This window comes from Aspergillus nomiae, assembly GCF_001204775.2.
Source record: "Aspergillus nomiae NRRL 13137 chromosome Unknown contig00333, whole genome shotgun sequence".
Lineage (NCBI taxonomy): Eukaryota > Fungi > Ascomycota > Eurotiomycetes > Eurotiales > Aspergillaceae > Aspergillus > Aspergillus nomiae.
This window is the reverse complement of record NW_015378388.1, coordinates 13,178-37,146: the sequence shown is the minus strand read 5'-3', so window position 1 is coordinate 37,146 and position 23,969 is coordinate 13,178. Positions and strand designations below refer to the sequence as shown.

At 48.7% G+C, this 23,969-nt stretch overlaps 7 protein-coding genes across 7 annotated transcripts; 5 read left to right on the top strand and 2 right to left on the bottom strand.

Annotated features, from left to right (window-relative positions):
- Positions 1 to 1,131: 1,131 nt before the first annotated feature.
- Positions 1,132 to 2,902, top strand: ANOM_009760 (FAD binding domain-containing protein; the record flags this gene model as incomplete). Its single annotated transcript, XM_015555016.1, has 4 exons — positions 1,132 to 1,386; positions 1,530 to 1,746; positions 1,809 to 2,203; positions 2,267 to 2,902. The coding sequence occupies 4 exons, from the start codon at positions 1,132 to 1,134 to the stop codon at positions 2,900 to 2,902; spliced, it is 1,503 nt and encodes a 500-aa protein (XP_015403504.1).
- Positions 2,903 to 4,696: 1,794 nt separating this feature from the next.
- ANOM_009759 (GA4 desaturase) lies at positions 4,697 to 5,869 on the top strand (the record flags this gene model as incomplete). The annotated part of the gene is made up of 1 exon (XM_015555015.1): positions 4,697 to 5,869. One exon carries the CDS (start codon positions 4,697 to 4,699, stop codon positions 5,867 to 5,869), a length of 1,173 nt encoding a protein of 390 aa, XP_015403506.1.
- Positions 5,870 to 6,357: 488 nt separating this feature from the next.
- On the bottom strand, positions 6,358 to 8,656 carry ANOM_009758 (asparagine synthetase B family protein; the record flags this gene model as incomplete). Its single annotated transcript, XM_015555014.1, has 6 exons — positions 6,358 to 7,217; positions 7,271 to 7,462; positions 7,525 to 7,786; positions 7,837 to 7,920; positions 7,980 to 8,437; positions 8,494 to 8,656. The coding sequence occupies 6 exons, from the start codon at positions 8,654 to 8,656 to the stop codon at positions 6,358 to 6,360; spliced, it is 2,019 nt and encodes a 672-aa protein (XP_015403505.1).
- A 1,313-nt stretch (positions 8,657 to 9,969) lies between these two features.
- ANOM_009757 (nonribosomal peptide synthetase) lies at positions 9,970 to 17,284 on the top strand (the record flags this gene model as incomplete). The annotated part of the gene is made up of 4 exons (XM_015555013.1): positions 9,970 to 10,217; positions 10,270 to 10,444; positions 10,506 to 12,386; positions 12,431 to 17,284. 4 exons carry the CDS (start codon positions 9,970 to 9,972, stop codon positions 17,282 to 17,284), a joined length of 7,158 nt encoding a protein of 2,385 aa, XP_015403503.1.
- Positions 17,285 to 17,867: 583 nt separating this feature from the next.
- On the top strand, positions 17,868 to 18,691 carry ANOM_009756 (type 1 glutamine amidotransferase; the record flags this gene model as incomplete). The annotated part of the gene is made up of 3 exons (XM_015555012.1): positions 17,868 to 18,239; positions 18,295 to 18,357; positions 18,404 to 18,691. 3 exons carry the CDS (start codon positions 17,868 to 17,870, stop codon positions 18,689 to 18,691), a joined length of 723 nt encoding a protein of 240 aa, XP_015403502.1.
- A 240-nt stretch (positions 18,692 to 18,931) lies between these two features.
- Positions 18,932 to 20,735, bottom strand: ANOM_009755 (mitochondria protein Fmp29; the record flags this gene model as incomplete). The annotated part of the gene is made up of 3 exons (XM_015555011.1): positions 18,932 to 19,853; positions 19,907 to 20,509; positions 20,560 to 20,735. 3 exons carry the CDS (start codon positions 20,733 to 20,735, stop codon positions 18,932 to 18,934), a joined length of 1,701 nt encoding a protein of 566 aa, XP_015403501.1.
- Positions 20,736 to 22,641: 1,906 nt separating this feature from the next.
- On the top strand, positions 22,642 to 23,301 carry ANOM_009754 (uncharacterized protein; the record flags this gene model as incomplete). Its single annotated transcript, XM_015555010.1, has 1 exon — positions 22,642 to 23,301. The coding sequence occupies one exon, from the start codon at positions 22,642 to 22,644 to the stop codon at positions 23,299 to 23,301; it is 660 nt and encodes a 219-aa protein (XP_015403500.1).
- Between the last annotated feature and the right edge of the window lie 668 nt (positions 23,302 to 23,969).

The window sequence follows — 23,969 nt, the reverse complement described above, 5'->3', positions numbered from 1 at the left end:
AGCGCCCCAACACCCCACCTTTCCACCGAGCTGTCAAATCCCTTTCTGGATGCTCTGAAAAACCTACTTGCGAGTATCCTCTCCGGCGGAACTGTAAGCCGCTACTTCCTAGCAACATACTTAGTACCCGTCCTAGCAAAAGCCACCTCTTCCCGCTAGCCTTCGTCGGCTTAAGAAAAAAACAAATCAAAACGTGCATTGTTTCTCATTAGATGCGAGTATTTAGAAAGCATATGTGCAGAGTTCAGATCCATGACGGATACCGCCAGCGTAGTATATGCCGTTGGCGAATACATGGGGTTGCTGGGATTATGAGCCGATCACCACGTGGCTTTTCTTATTTCTCTGAAGAGCGTGTCGACTGAACAGGGGTTTACTCATGGCAAATGATATTTGACCTCGACTGAATTTACTGGTATACTTTTGTTCTAAAATAGGGTGGTGGCTAGTGCTTACGGCCATGTTACTCTGAAGATGGTCGAAATGCTCAACGGGCACACCACGTAGTATCTATGCCATAATGTCAAATGCCACGTTCACATTGATGATCGAATAACAAGAATACAATGGTCATAAATTCGTCTGTATCAATTCCCACTGGCCCATCTACTCTGTATGTGTACGTAATAGAAGTATAAGCGCATGTATCCAGCCGGTCGGATCGCGAAGGATCTACCAGCTCTCATAATCCCACTGCGCCTGTGGCACGGTGCTGTCCTGAAAACTACCTCAGTCTTCATTGGGTATCTCGATGCGATTGCCGACCCAGGCACCATGGCAAAGGAATGCTAGCTTGCATTAGGGCTGTCTTAGTCTGAGACGCGAACGGAATGTCGGAGATTAGGATATCGGCCAGTATCCGGGGAATCTTATTATTGTAATATCGGTATTTTACTCAGGAAATACTTCGAATCCTTCACTCCTTCGTTTGAACAACTCTCTTATGTCAGATAGGGACTCAGACCAGCAGAATTACTTATTTAGAGTGCTTCCATCACCATGGCTGAGAAGTTTCTTCTCTCGCATTTCTGTTGCCGGTGTTGAAAAAGCGGCAAGTTGTGCTTGGGTCTTTGTATTTATCTTGCTGCATCTTAACTCACTGTGATATAAACTATCCCCTTTTGAGTCAACATGCGTATGCAAGTGGCCACTGCCGTGGCTGCATGGGCTGTCACCTCGGCCTGTCAGAGCCTGCCCATCACTCGGAATCTTTGGTCGCGCGATGCCGACTACAAGGATCTCAGCGAGAAGCTTTCCGTCTCCGCTAAGGTTTACTACCCTGGTTCGGATGAGTTCGAGCAGGCTTCCATTCGGTGGTCCAATTTGGAGAAACCCACTGTGAACATCGTCGTCGTTCCCGGCACTGAGAATGATGTCGTCGAGACGGTATGCCGTTGCCTTCTTACCTTCTTGATCTATCTATCTTCTCCTTCTATTTGACATTTTTCCTTCGTCACGCGTCATGCTCTCCCCACACATGGCCCCATGCATCTTGATTCCACCCACAGTCCACTGATGTCACTGTATAGGTGCAATTCGCCAACAAGAAGCAATTGCCCTTCTTGGCCTACAATGCCGCCCACGGAGCCATCACCACACTGGGAAAGATGGATCGCGGTATCGAGATCTACTTGGACCAGCTCAGCGGTGTCGATATCGCCGAGGATGGCAAGACCGTGACCATTGCTGGTGGAACCAAGTCCAAGTTGGTGACCGACACGCTCTGGGATGCTGGCAAGCAGACGGGTAAGTCGATATGAGGGCATCAAGATGACACAACTCAAAACAAAACTAATTCATCTACCTAGTTACTGGTGCATGCGAATGTGTCAGCTACCTCGGACCCGCCTTGGGTGGTGGCCACGGCTGGCTGCAGGGCCGCCACGGGCTTATTGCAGACCAGTTCGAGTCGATGAACATTGTGCTTGCTAACGGCACGCTTGTCACTCTGGACTCCAGCTCCGAGCTCTGGTGGGCCATAAAGGGTGCGGGCCACAACTTCGGCATCGTCACCTCTGTGACCTCCAAGATCTACGACGTCGAGTACAGGGACTGGGCCATTGAGATCATTACCTTCAGCGGCGACAAGGTCGAGGAGATCTACGAAGCTGTGAACACGCATCTCCTGAAGGACGGCAACCAGCCCACAGACGTCATTAACTGGTCGTACTGGGTTAACGATCCCGCCGCGGATGCGACCAACGTGAGTCTACTCTTCCCCTCTTGATAATACCTTCTATCTCAGCAACTAATGATATACCACTAGCCCGTCATCCAAGTAATCATCATCCAAGAAGGCGTCCAGGCCGTTGACACCGTCTATACCGCCCCTTTCCACTCCATGGACCCTATCTCCATTGAGCCCCATAGCGGCAGCTACACCGACCTCGCCGAATGGGTCGGCGTCACCACGACCTCCGGACCATGCGAGAAGAACGGCGCCATGAACCCGCGCTTCCCCAGCTACCTGGAGACGTACAACGCGACCGCGCAGAAGCAAGCCTACGAGGTGTTCGCTGAGGCCGTGCGCGGGTCGTCCATCTTCAACGGATCCCTGGTGACGTTCGATGGATACTCCACGCAAGGCGTGAAGTCCATCGCCGCTGATAGCACCGCGGTCCCCTACCGTGACCAGAACATCCTCGTCGGGCCCTTGATCGCCTACATGCCTGGGGACGCCGCGCTGGACGAGAAGGCCGCCCAGGTGGGCAACCAGATCCGCCAGATTTTGCACGAAGGGTCTGGCCGCGAGCATGTCCTCGCGTATGTCAACTATGCCTATGGCACCGAGGGCCCCGAGGAGTGGTACGGTAGTGAGGAGTGGAGACAGAGCCGGTTGCAAAGCTTGAAGAAGAAGTACGACCCTAATGGGATGTTCAGCTTCTATGCGCCGATTGTTTAGTTACGAGGGTGAGCTGTGTATAGTACGATTTCATTCTTCTTGTGATATGTGTAAACTGTTGGCTAGTCGGGTCGCTAGATGGTGATTAATAGAGCAAAGGGGGCAGGCAAGATATCTGGCTGCGAAGCAGACAAGTGCAGAGTGCACCGAACACACTAACAGCCCCTGGTAGTAATAGACCGGAAAATAGAGCAAATAATAAAACAGTGTGTCATTCAGTATATACAAATGTGTTCGAAATCTGTGTAGGGTAGATACTAATCCCATAGACATAGACGAATGTGACAGCATGTACGGTTCTGGCTTGTTGATATCTCCCTTTCTCAACCACTATCCACCGCCCTGTTCATGCCTCAGCCCAATTTACTTACGTTCCAAGTTCCAGCAAGGTCATAGGTGCCCATTACAGTCTACTGGAGAATGAAAACACTCAGATAGTCCTAGCTAGGCAGTGAGGGGCCTTAGCTACGCAGGACCTGCAACAATCTTCCATCTGGACCTTGTTAGCAAAGGCGAAGCCAAGGCTAGTTCAGAGCACCAGGACGAAAGAGAATGTCGACCATTCCTTCAGGCCCCCCAATACACGACTGTATTTCGATACTGGGTATCCAAACACCCAAGTTGACCACGGACGCCGACATTCTTCCGGGGAACATAATCTACTCGTCAGGTCGGGACGAGACGAATTCACTAGGGCCTACCTCAACATATACGCTAGGATGGTGATCCTAGCTTCTCAACAAAATATATTCCATACTTCGAGAAGTCTGAGTGAGATTGTGTCGGCCAAGCTATTGCTCATGGCTTGGCCTGTCGATCGACGGCAAACTTGGGCCAATGGGTTCCTAAGCTTAGAATTGGCTGTTGGTCGTAGGAACCGGAAGTGACGGGAAATCGGATGGAAGTACTTGGCCCACCGTAATTTCCGCCACGCCGAAGGATTCTGGAGGTTGATTTACTTACTGTATCTGTATCAATTAATTTGCATACTAGATATACGGTGATATACAGTAATTTGAGAGAATGTGTCAAGTGGGGGCATGTAATCGAGTTGCAAATAGTACTATACTTCTCCGGTCCTACCGGAAATGATACTACATACACACTACTGTAATTTATATGTGTACAGGTAGGTAAATACAGAGCGACCGTACTTGATACTACCGTTCTGTCCCTGCATGTAAGACGGAACGTCGTCGGCTGTAACCCTTACTCCTGCACGGGCATTTACCGGCCTCGAACCGTTCGGCAATTCCGCTCTGTGGGTCGATGGGACTCTGCAGGTCGACGAAGCCCTCCGCGCATCCTGCGAAACCTATTTCTGCACCAATATGCTTCCGTCGCGCGAGGTCGACGGTCTCGAATTTGTCTTACATGTATGTACTAATTGTCTAGTCAAATCCTGCAGAACCCCCCTGCAATGGTGGGGGCGAGGGGTAACAGACACAGAGAAGTTGTATCAGTCTCTTTCCGGTAAGATGGGAAAGGGAAAGGGTTGTGTCCACGTAATGAAAATTAGTAGCAGTCGGCCGTTCCGTTGGCCGGTGTCACTGTCGGGGTGAGTGATTGCCGCTGGTCATACGAGGGAACAGGGTTCCTTTGCCCTTGTCTCTCACGGTGGTCCGGAGATCTGAGGTATCGGAGAACTACGACTGAACCACAACTTAGGCAGCCAGATCGAATGTGACGCAAACTTAAAGTGTCGACAGTCCGTGGAGACCCTCCGTATTCATTGATCTTTGATCACACTGGGTTCACATTAATCTTTGTTTCGTATCATCATCATCTGCTGCAATGGATACTACGACCCCTTCGCCACATTGGGGAAAGTTCCGCTACCTGACCCGGGGGGTCAAGCCTGCTCCAACAAAAGAAGCGTATCTACTTCCACCTCTGTCCGAGTTTGGTGACGTCGTTAGATTACCCCTCACGGACATGAAACCCTCTTTAGATCTGGGAGACGAGTCCCCATACAAGCTCTCAGTCCATGGATTCACCGCTCGCCGACACCACTCCGCCCTGCATGCAGCTCCATACGACCGTACTAGCTGGAACAACGAGCGTCTGCTGCGTGAGATCTACTTCCCCGAAGTACAAGAACTGGTTAAGAAGGTTACGGGATGTAAGAAGGTGGTAATATCTGCCGCAGTGCTACGCAACGAAGTATACAAAGAAAGCGATGCAGCAGTAGCGGCAGCACACCCAGAAGAAAACGGACAAACCCTAACCAACAATCCCGAAGCGGAACTATTCCCCCCAATTGTCGGCAACTCAAGGACAGATCCTATCTGCCCTGCCCCGAAAGTGCATCTCGACCTAACGCCAAAGGGTGCCAGGCTCCACATTCGCAAGTACCATCGCGAGGTGACGTCCGTGGCCGAGCGGGTAATCGAAGCGGAGAACCGGTTGCTGGAATCTGGCGTGCAATGGGATGACCTCAAGGACTTCTATGCAGGGAAGGAGGGCGGCGATGAGGGGGTGCCTAGATTCGCGCTTTTCTCTATTTGGCGGCCCTTGAAAACCGTCCATCGCGACCCCCTGGCTTTGGCTTCCTGTGTTTCTTTTCCTGAATCGGATTACGTGCCGGCGGACCAGTTGGAGCCCTTGGATATGCAGATTCCAGCTCATCTGTCGCGGATTATTGGGCCTAATGGCCAAGATGTTTCATCCAACGCGGATAATGGAACTTACCAAACGCAGGGCTATCTGGCCTATGCGCCACGGGATAAAGAGCAAAAGGCGCATGGCTGGCACTTCATTTCAGAGCAACAGCCTTCTGATGTCTTGATAATTCAACTTTTTGACAACGAGATGGAGGCGCATGCAAGAGCACCACAGGAAGGGGCCAATAAGAGGTCTAATTTGGGAGTCGGGGGAGCCATCCATAGTGCCTTCGAGTTGGACGGTCAGGATATACATTCTGAAGCTCGGGAAAGTATTGAAGTCAGATGTACAGCGGTTTGGTAAAGGATCTCAAAATTAAACCTGGTTGTCTGTTTTGGTCTATATTGAGTGCCATGTAGTTAGATGGGCATGTTGGATGAAGCGTTGAATTAACAAAAACCCTCATTGACTGAAGACATGACACAAGGACACAGAGTAGACCAGCGAGGAAGATTGGAGTTTACATATTCGAGCGATCACTCTGAAGCCAGTAAAAACCGAACGACGTGCTACTCTGGAGATTTGCTTTCCGGTATACTACTCTTCCTCTCTGTGTATCTAATAAATCACGAAGTTGGTCTTGAATTGTCTGTACCTTCCTCCCTTGTAGAGGGTATTTACTTACGCCATCCTGATCAATAAGCCCAGTCGTCACCCGGTTTATTTTCCTTCCGTTGAAATATAGTATCCAGTATTTTTAATAAGAATAGGCAAGCTCAGCCTTAAGATGTATTATTTTGCTAGTTAAACCAACAAATCTATCGAACAAAGAGCTGCACATATATTTACCTTCAGTTCGGCAGGCTCCCAGTTGGCCTGACTCCGAAGCGCTGCCCTAGAATAATAAACTGGGCCACGGTAATCGCGCGACGGAGCGCCAAGGGTTCCTGCTTGTGAAAGGCGTTTTCCACAGCTTCTTCTGTAGCATTCCAGTCTACAAAACCCAGGCTTTCCACGTTTTCCTTTGTGACCAGCTGCGTGATCTTTCGGTGCAACGGTCCACCCGGCCAGAACTTTCTTGGACCCATATAGGCCTTTTTGCTCATATTGTACACCTCATCCGTGACATAAGGCCGTACCGCTTCTCGAAGAATATGCTTCTCACGGAAGGATTTCTCCTTTGCATTGTACTTCATCTTGAGGCTCGGTGGCACATTGTTGACATATTCTGTCAAGTGATGATCAAGGAAGGGACAACGGCTTTCGACTTGATTGACCATGTCAATATTATCGCCGTTATACCGCAGGATGAAATGAGGCATGAAGGACTTCGTGAATATGTATTGAGCGGTGTGAAGAGGGTGCCACCGCTTGGCTATGTTGTCGCGGACATGCCCATTGACGCCCTCGATCAGACTCGTCTCCGGTATATTATCCCCGTACGAATTCGTCCACTCTGCGAATGGCAGACTGCCCACTCTTGCGATGGAGCTGGTCACGTGGCTGTGGTTGAGCATGCGCTGTGTGGCACTTGGAACCGTCGCGCTGTAGTCGCCGAAAATACCGTATCTAACTTGTTCTTTGGCGGTCCGTAGGGCTTCCTCGCGGTCGGGTTCGGCGATCTGCAGCGCCGGCCATGAATGGTCGGGCTCGCTGAGGGAATCGGCCCGGAACGCATCGTAGCCCGCAAAATGCTCATCGGAGCCCTCTCCTGCAGCAATATTAGAGGCGTCACGTTCAACTACGCTTCCGTGGATCACTCACCAGTAACCACAACCTTTATTCCCTGAGCGTGTACTGCTTCTGCCAGAGCCAACCGACCCATTCCGTTGAGGTCGGGGAGGGGGATTTCACTGTGCCACACAGCGTCCTCGAAGCGTGATACGAGAGCCTCTTCATCCATCTTAACAAACTGGATATCGACGCCCAGCCAGTCCGCTGTGCGCTGAGCAATTGCTGGGAACTGTCAGTAATCAAGAAATGCATGTTGTCCTGCGCGGTGATGGGGGGGAATATACCCGACTCATCTGCACCGCTATCCTCATCGAACTGAACAGTGAAGCATTTCATGTTCGACGGAACCGAGTTCTGCTCGCTACCTAACTTCGTCCCCTGTCTCATGAGATCGGCCACCATCCCAGCAACGGATGATGAATCTATTCCCCCGCTGAGGTAGACAGCCACTGGCACATCCGCTTTCAGTCGGATTCTCACAGCCTCCCGCAGACGCTCCCTTACCCCTTCCACGATTTCCTCTTCCGAGCGCATGTCATGGGAAAACTAAGGAGCATTAATCATCACCTCCTTGAAAAGGGATCGAGACTTCTTACTTTATCCGGATACTCAAGATCCCAGTATGACTTCTGTTCTTCCTTCTCATTCGGTCGACAGACCAGATAGTGGCCCGGGAGAACCTATAACGTCTTAAAGAGCTGTCCAACATTTCGCTGATACACGAGAGACATAAACCCACCCTATGTACACCCTTAAAGAACGTGCGCGACTCAACCCTCCAGCTCTGGTCCCGCAGTGTCCGAACACACCATTCCGGCTGCAAGCCAAAAGCCAGGAAAGACTTGATCTCCGTCGCGACTAACAACTTGCCGTCGGCCACTGTATAGTAGAGTGATTTGATTCCATAACGGTCTCTGGCAGCGACAAGCAACTGGCGACTGGCATCCCAGAGCACGAAAGCAAACTCGCCCCTCAAATGAGACAAAAACGAGAGCCCATAATGCTTATACAAGGCAATGACAATTTCGCAGTCACTGGTCCCCGCAAACTCGAATTCGCTGGCCAGCTGCGCCCGATAGTACTCATGGTCATATAGCTCTCCATTCACAACGGCATGAATGTTGTTTTCTTTGTCGTGGAATGGCTGGTTTCCACTGGGACTGAGGTCGATGATGGACAATCGGACATGGCCAAGGCCTGTTGTGGAGAGGTTGAGTATTCGTCCAGGTAAGATGGGAACAAGGAGAACCTACCCACTTGGTGATCGTCACTAAACCAGCGCCCGCGAGCGTCTGGTCCACGGTGGCCAACCAGATCCAGACTGTGCTCCAATTGCGCTACGACATGCTGGGCTTGGGCGTTGGTCTGCTGCTCCTTTGAGCTAGCGTGGCTCAGAAACGCACTGATTCCACACATGGTTATGGACGTTATGATGAAAGGGGAATGATAAATTGAGACAGAAACAGGCAAATTGGCCTTTTATCATATATGTCCGGCCTAAATTACTACTAGTTACCACTACTCTCAGCTTAGGTCAGATAGATAATTAGAGAACCACCTACCTACTACCCCTCCATCTCATTAGGTAACCAGGGACTGTAGGCCAGGACCTTCTTAGGTTAGGCGGCTAAATCAAGAATCAGATCTTTGTTCACTGCCAGATTGAGCCTTTCGCATTTGATGCCTGCATTTACTAGTCCATACGGAAGCCAACATTACCACATTGAATTGCACTTGGAAGATCAGCTGCATCGGTCTTGTATTCACTAGTATTGTCGAAATGTACTCTAACGTACCGAATGGTGGTATTACATGTGGGTACCCGACCCGCCGGCTGGGCGACCCCGGGGGGCAGCGGGAGGGCCCGATGGGGGCTCGGGGTTCGCCTCGACGGTCCGTGTTCCGTGCTAATTAATGGTCGGGAGACAAGATTACAACAGTGAAAAATCGGATGTACTCAGGGTTACATAGAGCCTCAAGTTTACGTAAAGCGTGTAAGAGAAAGGGAATTCCTAATCGGGTAATTGGTATCAACGTTCTAGATGATTTACTCCAGAGTAATTCTAATTTTCTAAAGGATCTCAAGCGCTAAAAGTCTTAATTCTCTTTCCGATCCGCTGAAGGTAAGTCCATACGACAGATCTAAACCCCAGGCGATCCTAATTTCAAGTTATTACCTTGAAACTCCTTTCAAGATCAAGTTAAAATTTCATTCTGACCGTCAGAGCGTCACGAAATTCATGAAACTTTGAAATTTTGAAGACAGAATTAGGCATACCTAGGCAATACAGCATCATCTATCTCGGAGTCTCGCCGGCTTGGCTACATATGGGCGTGCATTGTAATGAATTACGAGTAGACTGCAGGGAATTGCGAGTACCCCCCGCGTCAGGCGTTCCGTGAAGAAATAATCCCTGTCAATCCTATAGTGGATGCCGGTGTATGTATGTCTCAGAACGCAGGATGCACTCCACATGATGGGAGGCGATGCAATCGGTTATGCCGTTGAGCACGCAAGTAGTGCATGTAGGGAAATAGCCACGCATGCAGAGCTTATGCGGGGAGTTACAATCAATACAGAGTGCCCATTTAATAGAGGGCTGAGTTGGCTAATAAACAGCCATGGGGGTCAGGAATTGATGCCGACTGTTGACTCACTTGTGGGGGTTTTGATCAATCTTTCTCATTAGTGCTCAATCCAGTAATTTTTATCTCAAAAGTCACTCTCCATGGCCGCGCTGTCCACAGTACCGTTGTTTTCCCCACACACTGGGACTCAACAGGACTCTCAACACAGCGAGACGCAAATAGCTACCGTCAATGTTGCATGTAAAGGTCTAAGTAGCAAGACTCTTGCCCGGTGGCTGCACGAAGAGCACAGAAGTCCCTTGGAACTTCTTCAGGCTGCGTGGTCACTTTCACTTCGGGCTTATACAGGCTCTAACGATGTCTGGTTTAGCTGTCTGGATTCGAAAAGGTATGCAGTTCAGAGTAGCTCTTGGAGTCTTAACTGACAGTTATATTTGAAGAAATTGCTACTCCCATGTTTCGCCGGCGCAGTCCGTGCAGAGCCTCTTCAATATACGTCGTGTGGAGTTACATGAGGAAAATAGCACAACTCGTCTGGGAGCCAACTCGGCTGTCTATGTTAATGAAGGACATGAAGACCAATGCGACGATGCAAGACTTTACGACATCAGAGAGGTATTTGTTTGTCTGGAGGTAGACTATCACAAGTCATGCATTACTGACCGCTTCAATGTAGTTTGATCTCACCGTTTATTTCTCGTCAGGGACAGATACACAATGCCCTAGTGTTGGGATTCACCACAAACCATCGGCCATTTCAACAGATTTGGCTACAATGATTGCAGCAACAGTAGCTAGGGCCACCGAGCAAATAGTCTTCAACGTTGACTCTCAGATCGAAGTTCTCGACATATGTAGTGATGCAGACATCAACCGTCTATGGCAATGGAATAGCACATCAGGTGATGAAATATCCCCAGGGCATTGCATACATCACATAATCTCACAAAGATGTGCTGCACAGCCAGAGTCAATTGCTGTGTCAGCTTGGGACGGGCAGCTTACCTATGCAGAGTTGGATAGCTTGTCGTCAGCTCTAGCAATACGGCTTCAACACCTTGGCGTCCGCCCAGAAACTTTCGTCCCCCTTGTATTTGAGAAATCAAAATGGGCAGTCATCGCACTGTTAGGTGTCTTGAAATCTGGCGGCGCTTACTTCTTTCTCGATCCTTCCCATCCAATAGAGTATAGCCGCAGCTTGTGCTCATCGCTGTGTCCCGAAATTGTGGTATGCTCACAAAGGCAGAGCACTCTTGCCAAATCCTTCGCTGGCAAGATCGTCCCACTTGGAGGGGAACCATGCGAGCTTCTGGACTCATTCCCAATCGATGAAATACCCCCACAATTGACAGCAGAAACAAGCGCTTCAAACGCCATGTACATAACTTTCACCTCTGGGACCACCGGTACGCCGAAAGGCATAATCACCGAGCATTCCGCCTTTTACTCCATGGCCATGGCCAATGGTAAAGCACTCCATGTCACAGCTGCAACGAGGATGCTACAATTTGCATCGTATACATTCGATGTGAGCAACCGCGATATGCTCATCACTCTCATTTTTGGCGGATGCATCTGCATCCCTTCGGAGAGTGATCGCATAAATGACCTCTCTGGGTTCATAAATCGCCAGTCTGTCAGTTTAGCAAGCCTGACGCCGTCTATGGCCAGTACCCTGACTCCTGCCTCATGTCCGAGCCTTCAAGGATTGGTCCTGGGAGGAGAGCCTATGACTGATAGCCACATCTCTGCATGGGCCAACCACGTGCGGCTTTTCAATGCCTATGGGGTGAGCGAGAGTACTGGAATAGCAGCGTTGGCATCGGACATTCAAGCAGGCTCTTCCCCAGGTAATATAGGTTTTGGATGCGGATCAACATTATGGGTCGTTGCGATTGACCAGCCCGACAAACTGGCACCAATTGGCGCACTGGGAGAATTGGTCATTGAGGGCCCGTCCGTCGCCCGTGGCTATCTGGGCGACGAAAAGCGGACGGCGAAGCAGTTCACGTCAAATCCAGAGTGGAAGAAAAGGATTCGTGAACAATTCGGCGAGACTCATTCGGGGAAGCGGGCCTTCCACACAGGCGATTTGGTGCGGTACAATCTTGACGGGTCGCTGCATTTTTTGGGAAGAAAGGACCATCAAGTGAAGGTTAACGGACAGCGACTAGAACTGACGGCAATTGAACATCACATAGCGGCCTGTGCTGAAGTCGCCAACTCCGGCTTTCTTCATACAGCCGTCGTCGTTGCAAAGAGTAAGACAAATGGATCCAAGCTTCTCGCCTTTCTGGGTCTTGATACGACTAGGGAGTTAAATAGTCCGTCCCGAATAGTGTCAAAACAGTTGAAGGATATGGAGGCCCTGAAAGCAGACCTGAAACGATACCTTCTGCATTGCTTACCGGCATATATGATTCCAGTGGATTTCATATTTCTGCAACACATGCCACTCACGACATCGGGCAAAATCAATCGGCTCCGTCTACAGGAAACAGCTGCATATGTGTTCTTCGATGACCAGAAGGGGGCTCCTGATGCAACCAACTCAATGGTAATCAAATCACAACCACACCCAAAGAGAGAGTTCTTATCCAGTCTTGGACCAAGATTCTAGGCATTAAAAATGCAAGCATCACGCGCCATGACTGCTTTTTCCGGAGAGGCGGTGACTCAATTGCAGCAATCAAAATGGCTGCGAGCCTTCGTCAGGAAGGATTTATTATATCAGTGTCTGATATTTTTAAATCTTCGACCCTGTCGGACATGGCGTCAGTGCTAGTCGAAGATAATAAGCTTTCCTCATCAGCAGTACCTACCCCTTTTTCATTGATAAACAACTCCCACTCTATACTCGATGCGATTTCGGAAGAGCTCGGTATGGGCATTGACCAGGTCGAGGATGTGTACCCATGCACGCACATGCAGCAAGGCTTGATAGCCTTGACGGCGCAAAACCCTCATGCATATATTGGTAGCTACACATGGCAGCTGGCCGATACGCTTGAGGCGGAGAGATTTGAGAATGCATGGAAGGCGGTTTGGTTCCACAACCCAATCCTCCGTACCAGAGTCGTGCAGACACCGGACGGTGTCTTTCAGGTTGTGATGAAAACTGATATGCCATGGAATACTGTCACGGATATCACTGGTGAGAAGGAAATCAAGGAAATTGATATTAACCATGGCCCACTTATCCAATTTTATTTCAACAAAGAATCGTTCCGGTTAGATATCCATCATTCTTTGTTTGATGAATGGTCCCTTGACCTGATCTTGGGACAAGTTGAGCGCGCATACACCAGGGAGAAGCTTCATACGCAGCCATTCAGTCCATTCGTTCAACACCTCCTCCATGAACATGATACCACCACGGAGGACTTTTGGCGTCAGGAGTTTTCTTGCCTCCAGGCCGAGCATTTCCCAGCTGGCGCTTCCAGCCCAATCAACGTTGACCAGGCGACAGAAAAGGTAGTCCTAGAACATAGCCTGCAACATGATATCGGAGTTTCGACCAAGTATACACTCTCATCCGTCTTACGGCTTGCATGGGCGATCGTTCTATGGCATCAAACGGGCAGCGAAGACGTGCTGTTTGGAGCCACTGTCAGTGGTCGTAACGTGAGCATTGATGGAATCGATCAAATTAGTGGACCAACCTTGGCGACACTACCTGTGCGCATCAAACTGCCAACGAATCAGCCTGTTCACGAGGGCTTGTCGCAGGTTCAAAACCAATTCGCTAACATGATGGTGTATGAACAAACTGGATTGTCGCGTATTCGACAGGCTGGGAGAGAGCCTGCTGAGGCATGTAACTTCCAGAATCTACTCGTCGTGCAGCCATATGAGCAGAAAACCGCATCTGTTATGTTCAAAACGTCAGCCAACTCAGCATCTTCTTCTGAAAACGCGAAGGCCTTTTCTAGTTATCCGCTTGTGTTGATATGCCGTCCAGAAAAGAGTGGAATAAGCATGAAAGTAATATTTGATCCTGCTATTCTAGCACCCGCCGCCGGACATAGTATTCTTAGACAGATGTCGCATGTTATCCAGCAGCTTATGACTTCCGACTCAATGCGCATCACAGATGTTAGCATGGTACCTCCGGAGGATATGGCTTTGTTGAGAGAATGGAATCATTTTCTCCCGAAAGCTGAGAACACTTGCATCCATGATCGCATTCGGCAATTATGTATTGCCCAACCTGAGGCACTGGCTGTTCACTCCAACGACTTGGACCTCACATATGCGCAGCTAGAGAATTTCTCCGATCACTTTGCGCAGCATTTGATAAGCACAGGGATCAAGCAGGGAGACTTTGTACCCCTCTTATTAGAGAGGTCACCCTGGGTTCCAGTTATCATGCTAGCAGTTCTGAAGACTGGCGCTGCTTTTGTGCTACTGGACCTTTCACACCCTATTCAGCGGATGCGAACGATGTGTTCTATGCTTGATGCCAGAATTGTGGTTTCCTCCAAGGAGCACACCCATATGAGTGACGACCTTCTGCTTCCAGTCATCAACTTTGACCCAAAGGTTCATGTACAGAATCTGGGTAAGCAAAATATAGCCTCGGCGTCCAAGCTACCGGATGCAGTCGTCACCCCAGATGCCCCTGCATGCGTTGTCTTCAGCTCAGGCTCTACCGGGCTACCTAAAGGCATCGTGCTTCACCATAGTGCTCTTGTCACAAGCGCAGCTGTCATGCGCGACCACGGAATGCTTTCCCCTACCAGTCGCGTCTTTCATTTCGCCTCCTTCGCGTTCGACATCAGCATTGGCGAGATCCTCTTCACCCTTGCCACCGGAGCATGTGTCTGTGTACCTTATGAGGAGGAAAGAAGGGGAAATCCCGCAAAAGCAGCAAGTGACCTGCAAGTAACCTGGGCACTTCTGACTCCCTCTGTGATTAATCTGTTCGACCCATTGGATGTCCCCACTTTAGAAGTCCTGGGGTCGGCCGGTGAGCCTCTTACTCCACACATCGTGAACGTGTGGGCTCACAGGGTGAATCTCTTCGGGATGTATGCACCGGCAGAATGTACCGTTATCTCTCATATCGGGCGAATCTTGCCCGAAACGCATCACTCCAGCATTGGCCGAAGCCCTGGAGCAGTGTCTTGGGTAGCTGATCCATCCGACCACAATCGGCTGGTCCCTATCGGCACAGTCGGTGAGTTGATCGTCGAAGGCCCCGTCGTCTCGTCTGGGTATCTCAACGACCCAGAGAAAACAAACAAAGACTTCATCACCAGTCCGCCTTGGCTTACTGACGTCCGTTCCTACTCCGGAAGACTGTATAAAACAGGAGACCTCGTCAGACAGACTTCAGATGGCTCACTTCTATTTGTCGGAAGGAAAGATGATCAGGTAAAGCTGCACGGTCAGAGACTTGAAGTGGGAGAAGTCGAACATTGCATAATCTCCTCATGCACAGCCATCAGAACCGCTGCGGTTGAGTGTATCAAAATTCCGGAACAAAACAACCGCGTCTCACTGGCTGCATTTATTTGTCCACAAGCCCATGGAGAATGGGGGAAATCCTTGAACGCTGAATCTGGTGTGGAATTGGTTGGGCCACCAAGCGACCAGTTTTACTCGACCATCCAATCCTTGGAAACATCTCTAAGAGAGCTACTTCCGGCATACATGGTTCCATCCTTCTTTATACCGCTTGCTGATGTTCCCCTCACTTTGTCAGGGAAGGTGAATCGGCGTCTACTCCGAAATCAATCCACAAGTTGGCCACTGAAGAGTCTAGAACAATACCAACTGAGAAACAGGACTTCTCTCGCCGAAGAAGTTCCTATCACGGCGCTTGGCCGGGAAATTCAAGAAATCATTGGCCAAACGCTCAATCTGGATATTCAATCAATACCCATGAGTAGTAACTTTTTTGGCCTGGGTGGAGATTCAATCTCAGCTATGCAAGTCTCCATGCTTGCAAGACGGAGAGGGATACTCCTCCCCGTTGCGGATATTTTCACGGAACAAATTCTTTCAAGAATAGCTTCAAAGTGCACTAGAGATGATGAAGACACCAACAAGATCTCTAGAAGTAAACTATCTGGACCATCCATGAATCAATCACATCATCGTGACCTTGCTTATGAGAAACTCCTTCGTCGTTTGCCGCAGGAGGTTGCCGATAATATTGAGGAAGCCCTGCCCGCCACCGAATTCCAAGCGATGACGCTTCGTAACTTCTACAGCCGATATCTATGGATCTCACTGCCTGGTGAGGTTGATCAGGACCAACTACTAAATGCATGCAATCAGCTTGTTCAAAAGCACTCCATCTTGCGCACTGTGTTTTACACAAAGGATGAAAAGTCGGTCGTACAACTGACCTTGCGCAAAGTCCACGTCAGCTTCATTCGTTATGAGAACATCGAAGATTTGGACGAGCATTGCGCAGATGATTCTCTTGCCATGGAAGTACCTATAAATGGCGAGCCAGGATTTCAGGTACAGCTCCTGACCTTGAGGGACGCAGGGAAATTTCTAGTTCTGCGATTACCCCATGCACTATTTGATGGACTTTCATTGGACATCATTTGCAGTGACCTCAGTTCTGCATACGGCGGAAAACCACTTCCACCTTGTGCTCAGTTTTCGAACCACGTTCGACATGTCTTGGAGAATAAGACCCCTGAAACCTACAACATATGGAAAGAAGTACTGGGAGAGGCCCCAATGACCAGTCTGAACAACAAGTTTTTGAACAATTGGATCCGACTGGGCGAAAAGGAGAACCCACAAATGGGCGCACATTCGGAACAGCCAAGAGTGGTGACGGCAATAGCAGAGACTGTCCCAATCTCCCCTCCGTCCAATACCACCATGGCAACATTGGTCAAACTGGCGTGGGCAATCACACTCTCCCGGTTATTTACCTCAACTGAAGAAGAGGATGGATGCAAATATGGCCTGAACGATGTTGTTTTTGGCCAGGTCGTACATGGCCGAGGACTGGGACTTACCCATGAAGACCGCATTGTTGGTCCATGCCTCAACATCATCCCTGTGCGAGTTCACTTTCCTCTGAAATCAAATAAATTTGAGCTTCTTGGTCAGGTTCAACAACAGCACATTCAAACCATGCCTGTTGAGAATCTTGGGCTTGAAGAAATTGTCCATAATTGCACATCTTGGGAGTCTGGAACAAAGTTTGGCAGCTTTGTGAGATTCCAAAACTTCACCAATAATGACGACTCGACCTGTTCCTTTGATGGACATACCTGCGAAACGGGTCTCTATAGTCTTCCGAATCGACCATCTGCCACGGCCAATGTGCTTGTTGTCCCTCATGGGTCCACATTGACAATCACCATGACAATATCTAATCAAGTATTGGATGCAGAGTCTGCAGATTATGTAGTAGGGTACTTCAGTGACGTGATCGGAAGCCTGGCAAGTGAAGAAACGGTCTGCGAGTATCTTGTGTGATTCATTCGTTGATTTCCTTCACTGTCTTCATTCTTCTTGAAATGGTTATATAGGAAAGTGGAGAGTATTGCGAGTGCTGGGTCATTTGCGTGCTGTCTATGCATTTATTGGGTGTGGCAGACACATAGATCGCTGCGACAACCAGTAGACTGCCCTTGTTAGTGTCTGGTTAACTTCAGCTCCCCCTGTATACTGACCAATTGTGTACTTGTAATAATTGATGTTTCCCTTGCATTTCTTCTCTCCTTAATATATTTCGCCGCGTAGTTCGCGAATATCCTCTCGTAGTCTTAGGTAGCAGTCTCCGCATGTCTATTCTGAATCTTCTGGTGCAAATATTTGTGTCTCATTCGTCGATTAGTGATGGTTGATGTGGTGTTGGTTCCAGAGTCGAGTCTCGGCTGCCTCGGTTGCAGCCGCCCGCTCGGTTGGGGCCCTTAGGCATTGCCCTCGCGGGGGGCTAGCTCACTATTTGTTAATTTAATGCCGTGGGACCACGCGATTTCACTTAAATTCGCAGCCAATCTCTTCCTCTTCACCCTGATCTTCTACCACCCTAGACTCTCCAGCTTTCCCTAGAATCATGACTCGCACTCACTTCCGTGTCGCCATTCTCCAGAATTACCCAATTTCAGCAGAAGGTGGTGAACTTATGCTTGAGAATATCTCAAAGCTTATCCACAACTCGAAACCCAACGTCGCAATCAACGTCTACGCACCGATCCAGGGCGACCCATTCCCTGACCTAGACAATTATGATTTAATAGTTCTCACCGGAGGCCCATTTAATCTTCTAGAAGATGAGAAACCATCCTGGGTAACTGAAACCTTGGAATTCATCAAAGCCGCCACCACAGATCGGGCGACGCCAAAGCTTCTCGGTATCTGCTGGGGCCAGCAAGCAATTGCGTTAGCGCTTGGGGGCTCTATGGGAGAATTAAAGAACGGGCTTTGTGTAGGAGCCCTGCTGTATATACACAAAGAATGACTAAAGCTAATCAATATGTTAGATGGGCGTTGAGACCATTCGGTTGACACCTGATGGTGCCAGATTCTTCAATACGAAATCACTGGTTTGTGCCCTACACAAATCCAGAAATGCAGAGCTAACTTCCGTAGGACATACATAAACACCACAAACTTGCTGTGGTCGACATAGGCCCTCGTCTTTCTTGCTTGGCGCCCAACAATGAAATCCTCTTGTCGGATGATAACCAAGTCCTCACTCTTCAGGGTCATCCGGAGCTGGATGCTACCCTCTCCCAATTGCTTATGGATCCAGATAGTCCGCCTGCTTCTGTTCGACCTGAAGTTGAAACGGACATGAAGCCTATTGATGCGCCTCATGATGGCGATGTGATTTTTGCGACAGTCATGAAATGGGTGTCGGGGGATATAAGTCTATGAACAACCAACTATTCAGGTTGACGAAAAGCCCGGGGGGTATTGTACAAGGTTCAAAGGAAAATGCTTGCGCTAGCTGCGCTATTGTATATACTACTAGACAAGGACTCTGGGCCGCGACAGCGGCATCCTCAGCTAAATCACATCTCTGAATTTGGTGGTTTAAATAGTGTATATACTTAAGTTTAATATACAAAAAAGTTTAATTATTATTTTGCCTCACTATTCTTACAATAACTTTAATTATGTATCAGGAGGCATGCTCCTGTCTTCTTTATCCTTATAAGGCCAATTGCGCCAACAGATCTCCCGTTGGCCCGCCTCTGCTTGCCTAACCATCTCCATTCGAAACTGGCGATTGCCCTCCACTGCCCTCTCAAAGTTATCCGGCTCGGTCCCACCTTCCGGGTCGATATTGAGGTGTTCTCGAACCCGCGACAGGAGCTGTTCAGACTCGTTCCACTCTTGTGATTCTGCTAAAGCAGCCTCTCGTTCTTCATCGCTGAACACAACCGGACAAACTGCGGAGGAAATTTTACTCCATACCGAGGGAGTTGTGATGCCTACTAACGCAGTACGTAGGTTGATTACGTCTGCATCCCAGGGGTACCCTGTTTGGCGAAGGAGATACTGCTGCATTCCGAGATAAGGAGTTTTCAACACACGCATGTGCTCATCGTTATGTATACCTGTCGCGGCTGTATAGTAGACATTGGCCTCTTCTAAGCGGAATGCGGCTTTGGATTGTCTCTGTTCGTCGATATCCATCTTATCGAAGTCATCGGGGAGAGATGGAATATGCAGACTTTGAGGCTGAGAGAAGTCGTGCTCACAAAACGCGGGATAACCTGTTTGCATGAAGCGTGGGAATATCGCGGCATCCTGCCAATCAATAATACTGATGATTTTGGACGATCCTGGGGCTAATAAAATATTACTCAGGCTTAAATCGGGATGTCTTAGTGTTGGAGCGCTGTAAGAACCCGGTGGGATTAAATAAGGCGCCAACTGTAGGAATCGCGAAAGTAACGAGCTGTGCTCAGAAGGCTCGATGTTATAGTCAGTTGGCAGAAGGAATGTTTGCCGAGGCTGAGCTTTTGCGTATTGCTGAATGACATCCATCTCTCGGCGAGCCGCGGAGGTAACACAGTCCACGGGCGAAAGCCTACGGGAATAATCAACCCAGGCCATGTCGGTTATTTGGGGAAGAGGGAGAACTTACAGGGCCCACGGTCGATTTCTGTTTTGCTTCGTTCGCCATGCCAAAACTGCCGGGTAGACACAGGGCCAACAACAAAATCTCCCACAATTGGTATTTGGGTTTCTCCGTCAAGGTCCTTCTTGTGATATAAGCTTCCGTACGCAGGAAAACGGAAGTCAAAAATTTTCCTCTCCATATCTGCGATTTGAGTCATGATGTCTTTCACCTCATCGGTTGTGAGAGATAGCCACCGCGAAGAAAGACTCTCCCCCTCAACCCGCTCCATCAAAATATACTCTGCTCCCACGGGATTGTCGGAGGTTTTTGAATATGTAAAGACCTCAGGTACTGGCAGCTTGAGAACGGTTCGCAGAAAGTCCATTGTCGCAACTTCACTCGCGGTTGTGTAATGAGCAGGCCCTGCAATGGGAGTGGGAATTCGCGCAATCACTTCACGTCCATTCTTTGCTCGCAGAATAAATATTTTGTTAAAACCTCCCTCTGCCAGCTTAGCGATATCAGGATAATCATCTTGTTGCATTGCTTTGCCGGCGATTCGTTGAAGCTCACTTGGTCGAAACTTGACATACCGTTCGCTTAAACGGTCGGTCTCGTTGAATCTGGCTAACAATCAGTAACTAAGACCAAAACCGTAATAGCGTTAACATACATCCATCGTCGTGAGGTATTTCGAAAGAATTCCTCGTGGAGAGCATGTGGACTCGTGCATAAGTGATGGCGGGAAACAGATATGGCAGGCTGTTTGTAACAGAACCACGGTTTGCGGAAACAGGGTAAGGTTGATATGCTTCTAGCAATGGTGGGCCTCGGAAGAAAGTTCACCATTGTTCAAAATAAAACTGGTAATTGGCTTTTGAGTTTAGATGAATATAGAGAAGGGAAGGCTACATTAGGTAAGTTTCTGTGGTTATATGGACCTGGTAAGCCCTCTTCTATTAGTCCTGATAATACCTTCAACGGAATAAATATAGCTGGCTGTAGAAAATTAATTCTTTAACAGTTATAAGGTAGATCATTTATTTATAATTTTTGACGCCCTCGACCAGTATATACTGAGAGTCTCTTTCCTAAACCTACTGCCCAAGTCGTGAGCGCAGATCACTTATTAAACTGGCTATGTTTAATTGAGGGGCACAATAAAACGCGCTTTGTACTGTATCTTACATTACCCCGCTACATAAAATTACACTGGAATCGAAGCACATCTGCTGGATCTTCTCCGTACGATGTGAAGAAGCATTTATCCATGAAGATAGACTGTGGCTCTGGCGATCTGTTTCAGTGTTGAAGAAGATGCTCGGTCATCTTGTGATGCAATGGTTTTTCTTGCCCTTGCTTATTCCATGCCATCTTGGCTGTTGGCTGACCTTATGCTCCACTATCCATCAAGTGCCAAGTCCAGAATAGCACTGAATCACGGGTAACCTACAAATACGACGCTCGGTAGGCGGTCTGGTTTGACGCTTGACCGGGAAGCTTAGAATGTAGTTCAAAACGACCAAGAAACGTTACTTGGATAGATAAGAAGCCAATGGGATCATAGGGGCAATGTACGAAGATGCAATGCGGCAAGGAATGGACCATAGAGTTCAACAGGGCCATCGGTCATGCTCCTAAATGAAACAGGTGATCAAGCCATAGAGTAGAAGTCGAAATCAGATAGATACAGTGCAGTATAAACCGCATGCATTACAGTATGCACGTGGTTTAAACCGCTTCTCTGACCTTCACACCACTTCCACCACTTCTTCACCCCTCACCCTTCTTCTCCCTGTCCCTTTTACCCTCTAGGACTGTTCCTGCGGCTATATACGGATTCCCCCAGATTTCATGAACCTGTTCTTGCCCTTGACGAGGCTCTCGAATAAGCAAAAGATGACGATCACAATGACAGCCTTGTTTGAGCAGATGTGGGGGCATCTGAGAGACTTCCTTTGCATAGTTAAGGTACTGATGTAGTAGGTTGTTAGGTAGTTTTACTTCATTTACCCTAACCCCACGCCGAAGGCTGGATATGCACGCTACCACAACTAAATTGAGGTGAGAGTGGAGGTCCGTACGGGCGATGTCGAGTAGCTAAAATAAAATACGCCCGTTCCTAGGCAAACTTCCATACAGTCTTCTAGTGTACGTAGCCGGAAATGTGCTATCGAGTATTCACACACTAGGCCCCTTGCGTCGAGAAAACGAAGACGAAAGCGGCCGATCTTAGCAATCCTACATTAATTAGTACTCTGTACATCAATTTGATTGGAAGATGTCTCTTGGTTTTGTTGGCTTTTTATGAAGGAAATCGCACACTGACCTATCAATAAGTTCTGAGGGCTTTCTTGCTTTATTCTACATTGTATATCCTGAAGCTGTATCGTACACACCGCTATTGATCATCAAAGCGCGATGAAACCAAGCGGCAGACCGCTGTAACGTCGTTCATAATTTCAGCTCGCCACATCTCGTGCCGCCTACTTGAGACCTCTACTATATCTACAGCTTCCTCCCCTCTCCTTTCATCTTTGGCCGGATTCCATCTCTTTTCTTCTTGCTCTTTTCGGTCTTCTGCTCGCTTCTCCTGAACTTTTCCCTACTTGAACCTTTCATTGAGCTGTGTCAAACGCAACCGTTGCTATAATCCGGAGAACTACAATTTTCTATATCGACGACGAATCTGAACTAGTTTCTTGAATTTTCTGATCTCTTCGACTACCCATCTACGAATACTCCATTTTTCAAAATGTCTAATGTAGTAAGGACAAACCTTAGCGCGTTGAACGCGCACCGCAATTTGGGAAAAGTCACTAGCCAACAGAAACAATCATCGGAGCGATTATCGTCGGGGTATAGGATAAACCGGGCGGCGGATGATGCAGCGGGGCTTGCGATAACTCAGAAGGTGACATCGCAGATAAATAGCCTCGAACAGGCGGCGATGAATGCGGGGAACACCCAAAACCTGATGCAGACAGTTGAAGGCACCTTGGAAAACATCACCTCGAAGACTCAACGTATCCGTCAACTCGTCGGTCAGGCGGCAAACGACACCATGACCCAATCTGACAAAGACAAAGCTCAGCTCGAGATTGATGAACTGGTTTCCGACATCCATTCGGAGTTAGATACCGCGGAATATAACGGTAAGAAGCTATTCAACGGTAGCGGAGAGACATCTTCCGCATCCCAAGTTGGAGAGGACGAAGGACAGTCGAAGTCTGTGATAGTCGCTCTCGACAGCGCCGCTATTATCGACAAACTGAACTCGATCGCCATCAACAAGACCGCCGATGCCTCCCAGATCTCTGACGTCGACACAGTGGACAATGTGCTGGAAGACCTTGCCGGAGCTAGGGCTGAAATAGCAGCCCAGCAGAACGCGTTGGAGAAGTCGAACCGGTAATCGCCAGACACTTACACGACTTGACTACTATACTGGTGGAGGTCGATGAGCAGTTAACTTTTGTATTGAAGTATTACGTTTAAATGAAGCCATTTAAGTTCAGCAAGAATCCCTTTAATCAGATTAAGGTCCGGCGAGTACTATGCAGCATTATGGCTGTAGATAATATAGGCTTGCTGATATGGTCTCGTATGACGAGCCACGTAAATGGATTAGAAGTGGCATTGACTAACACAAGGTCGACGGAGAACCGCGTGTTGACGGTGTAAGGAACCCCTGAGAATTTTAGGGTCAAGTAAGAGTGTTATTTGCCTACAAACAACCACAGACAGGCCAGGACGGTTCATTTGCCGATGATATCACTCGTTGATGTTCTCTGAGCTAAATGACCAGCACACACCGCATAGGATGAGGGAACTCAAAGTCACCCAGAAGATCCAACACCCAAAGCTGTGAACGGTGGGGCATTCACCGGGGTAACTATGTTTTGCAGGGTCGGACGGGTAGTAATGAGTGCCAAGCCCGTAGGGCCCAATATTAGTACTCTCAGGGCACATCCCTTCCTGCCTTTAGTACTATTCCAGACCACCTCTGGTAGGGCATTCTCTTATCCAGATGGATACAATAGCATTCCCGACCAGAATCTTATAGAATTATATAAACTGACT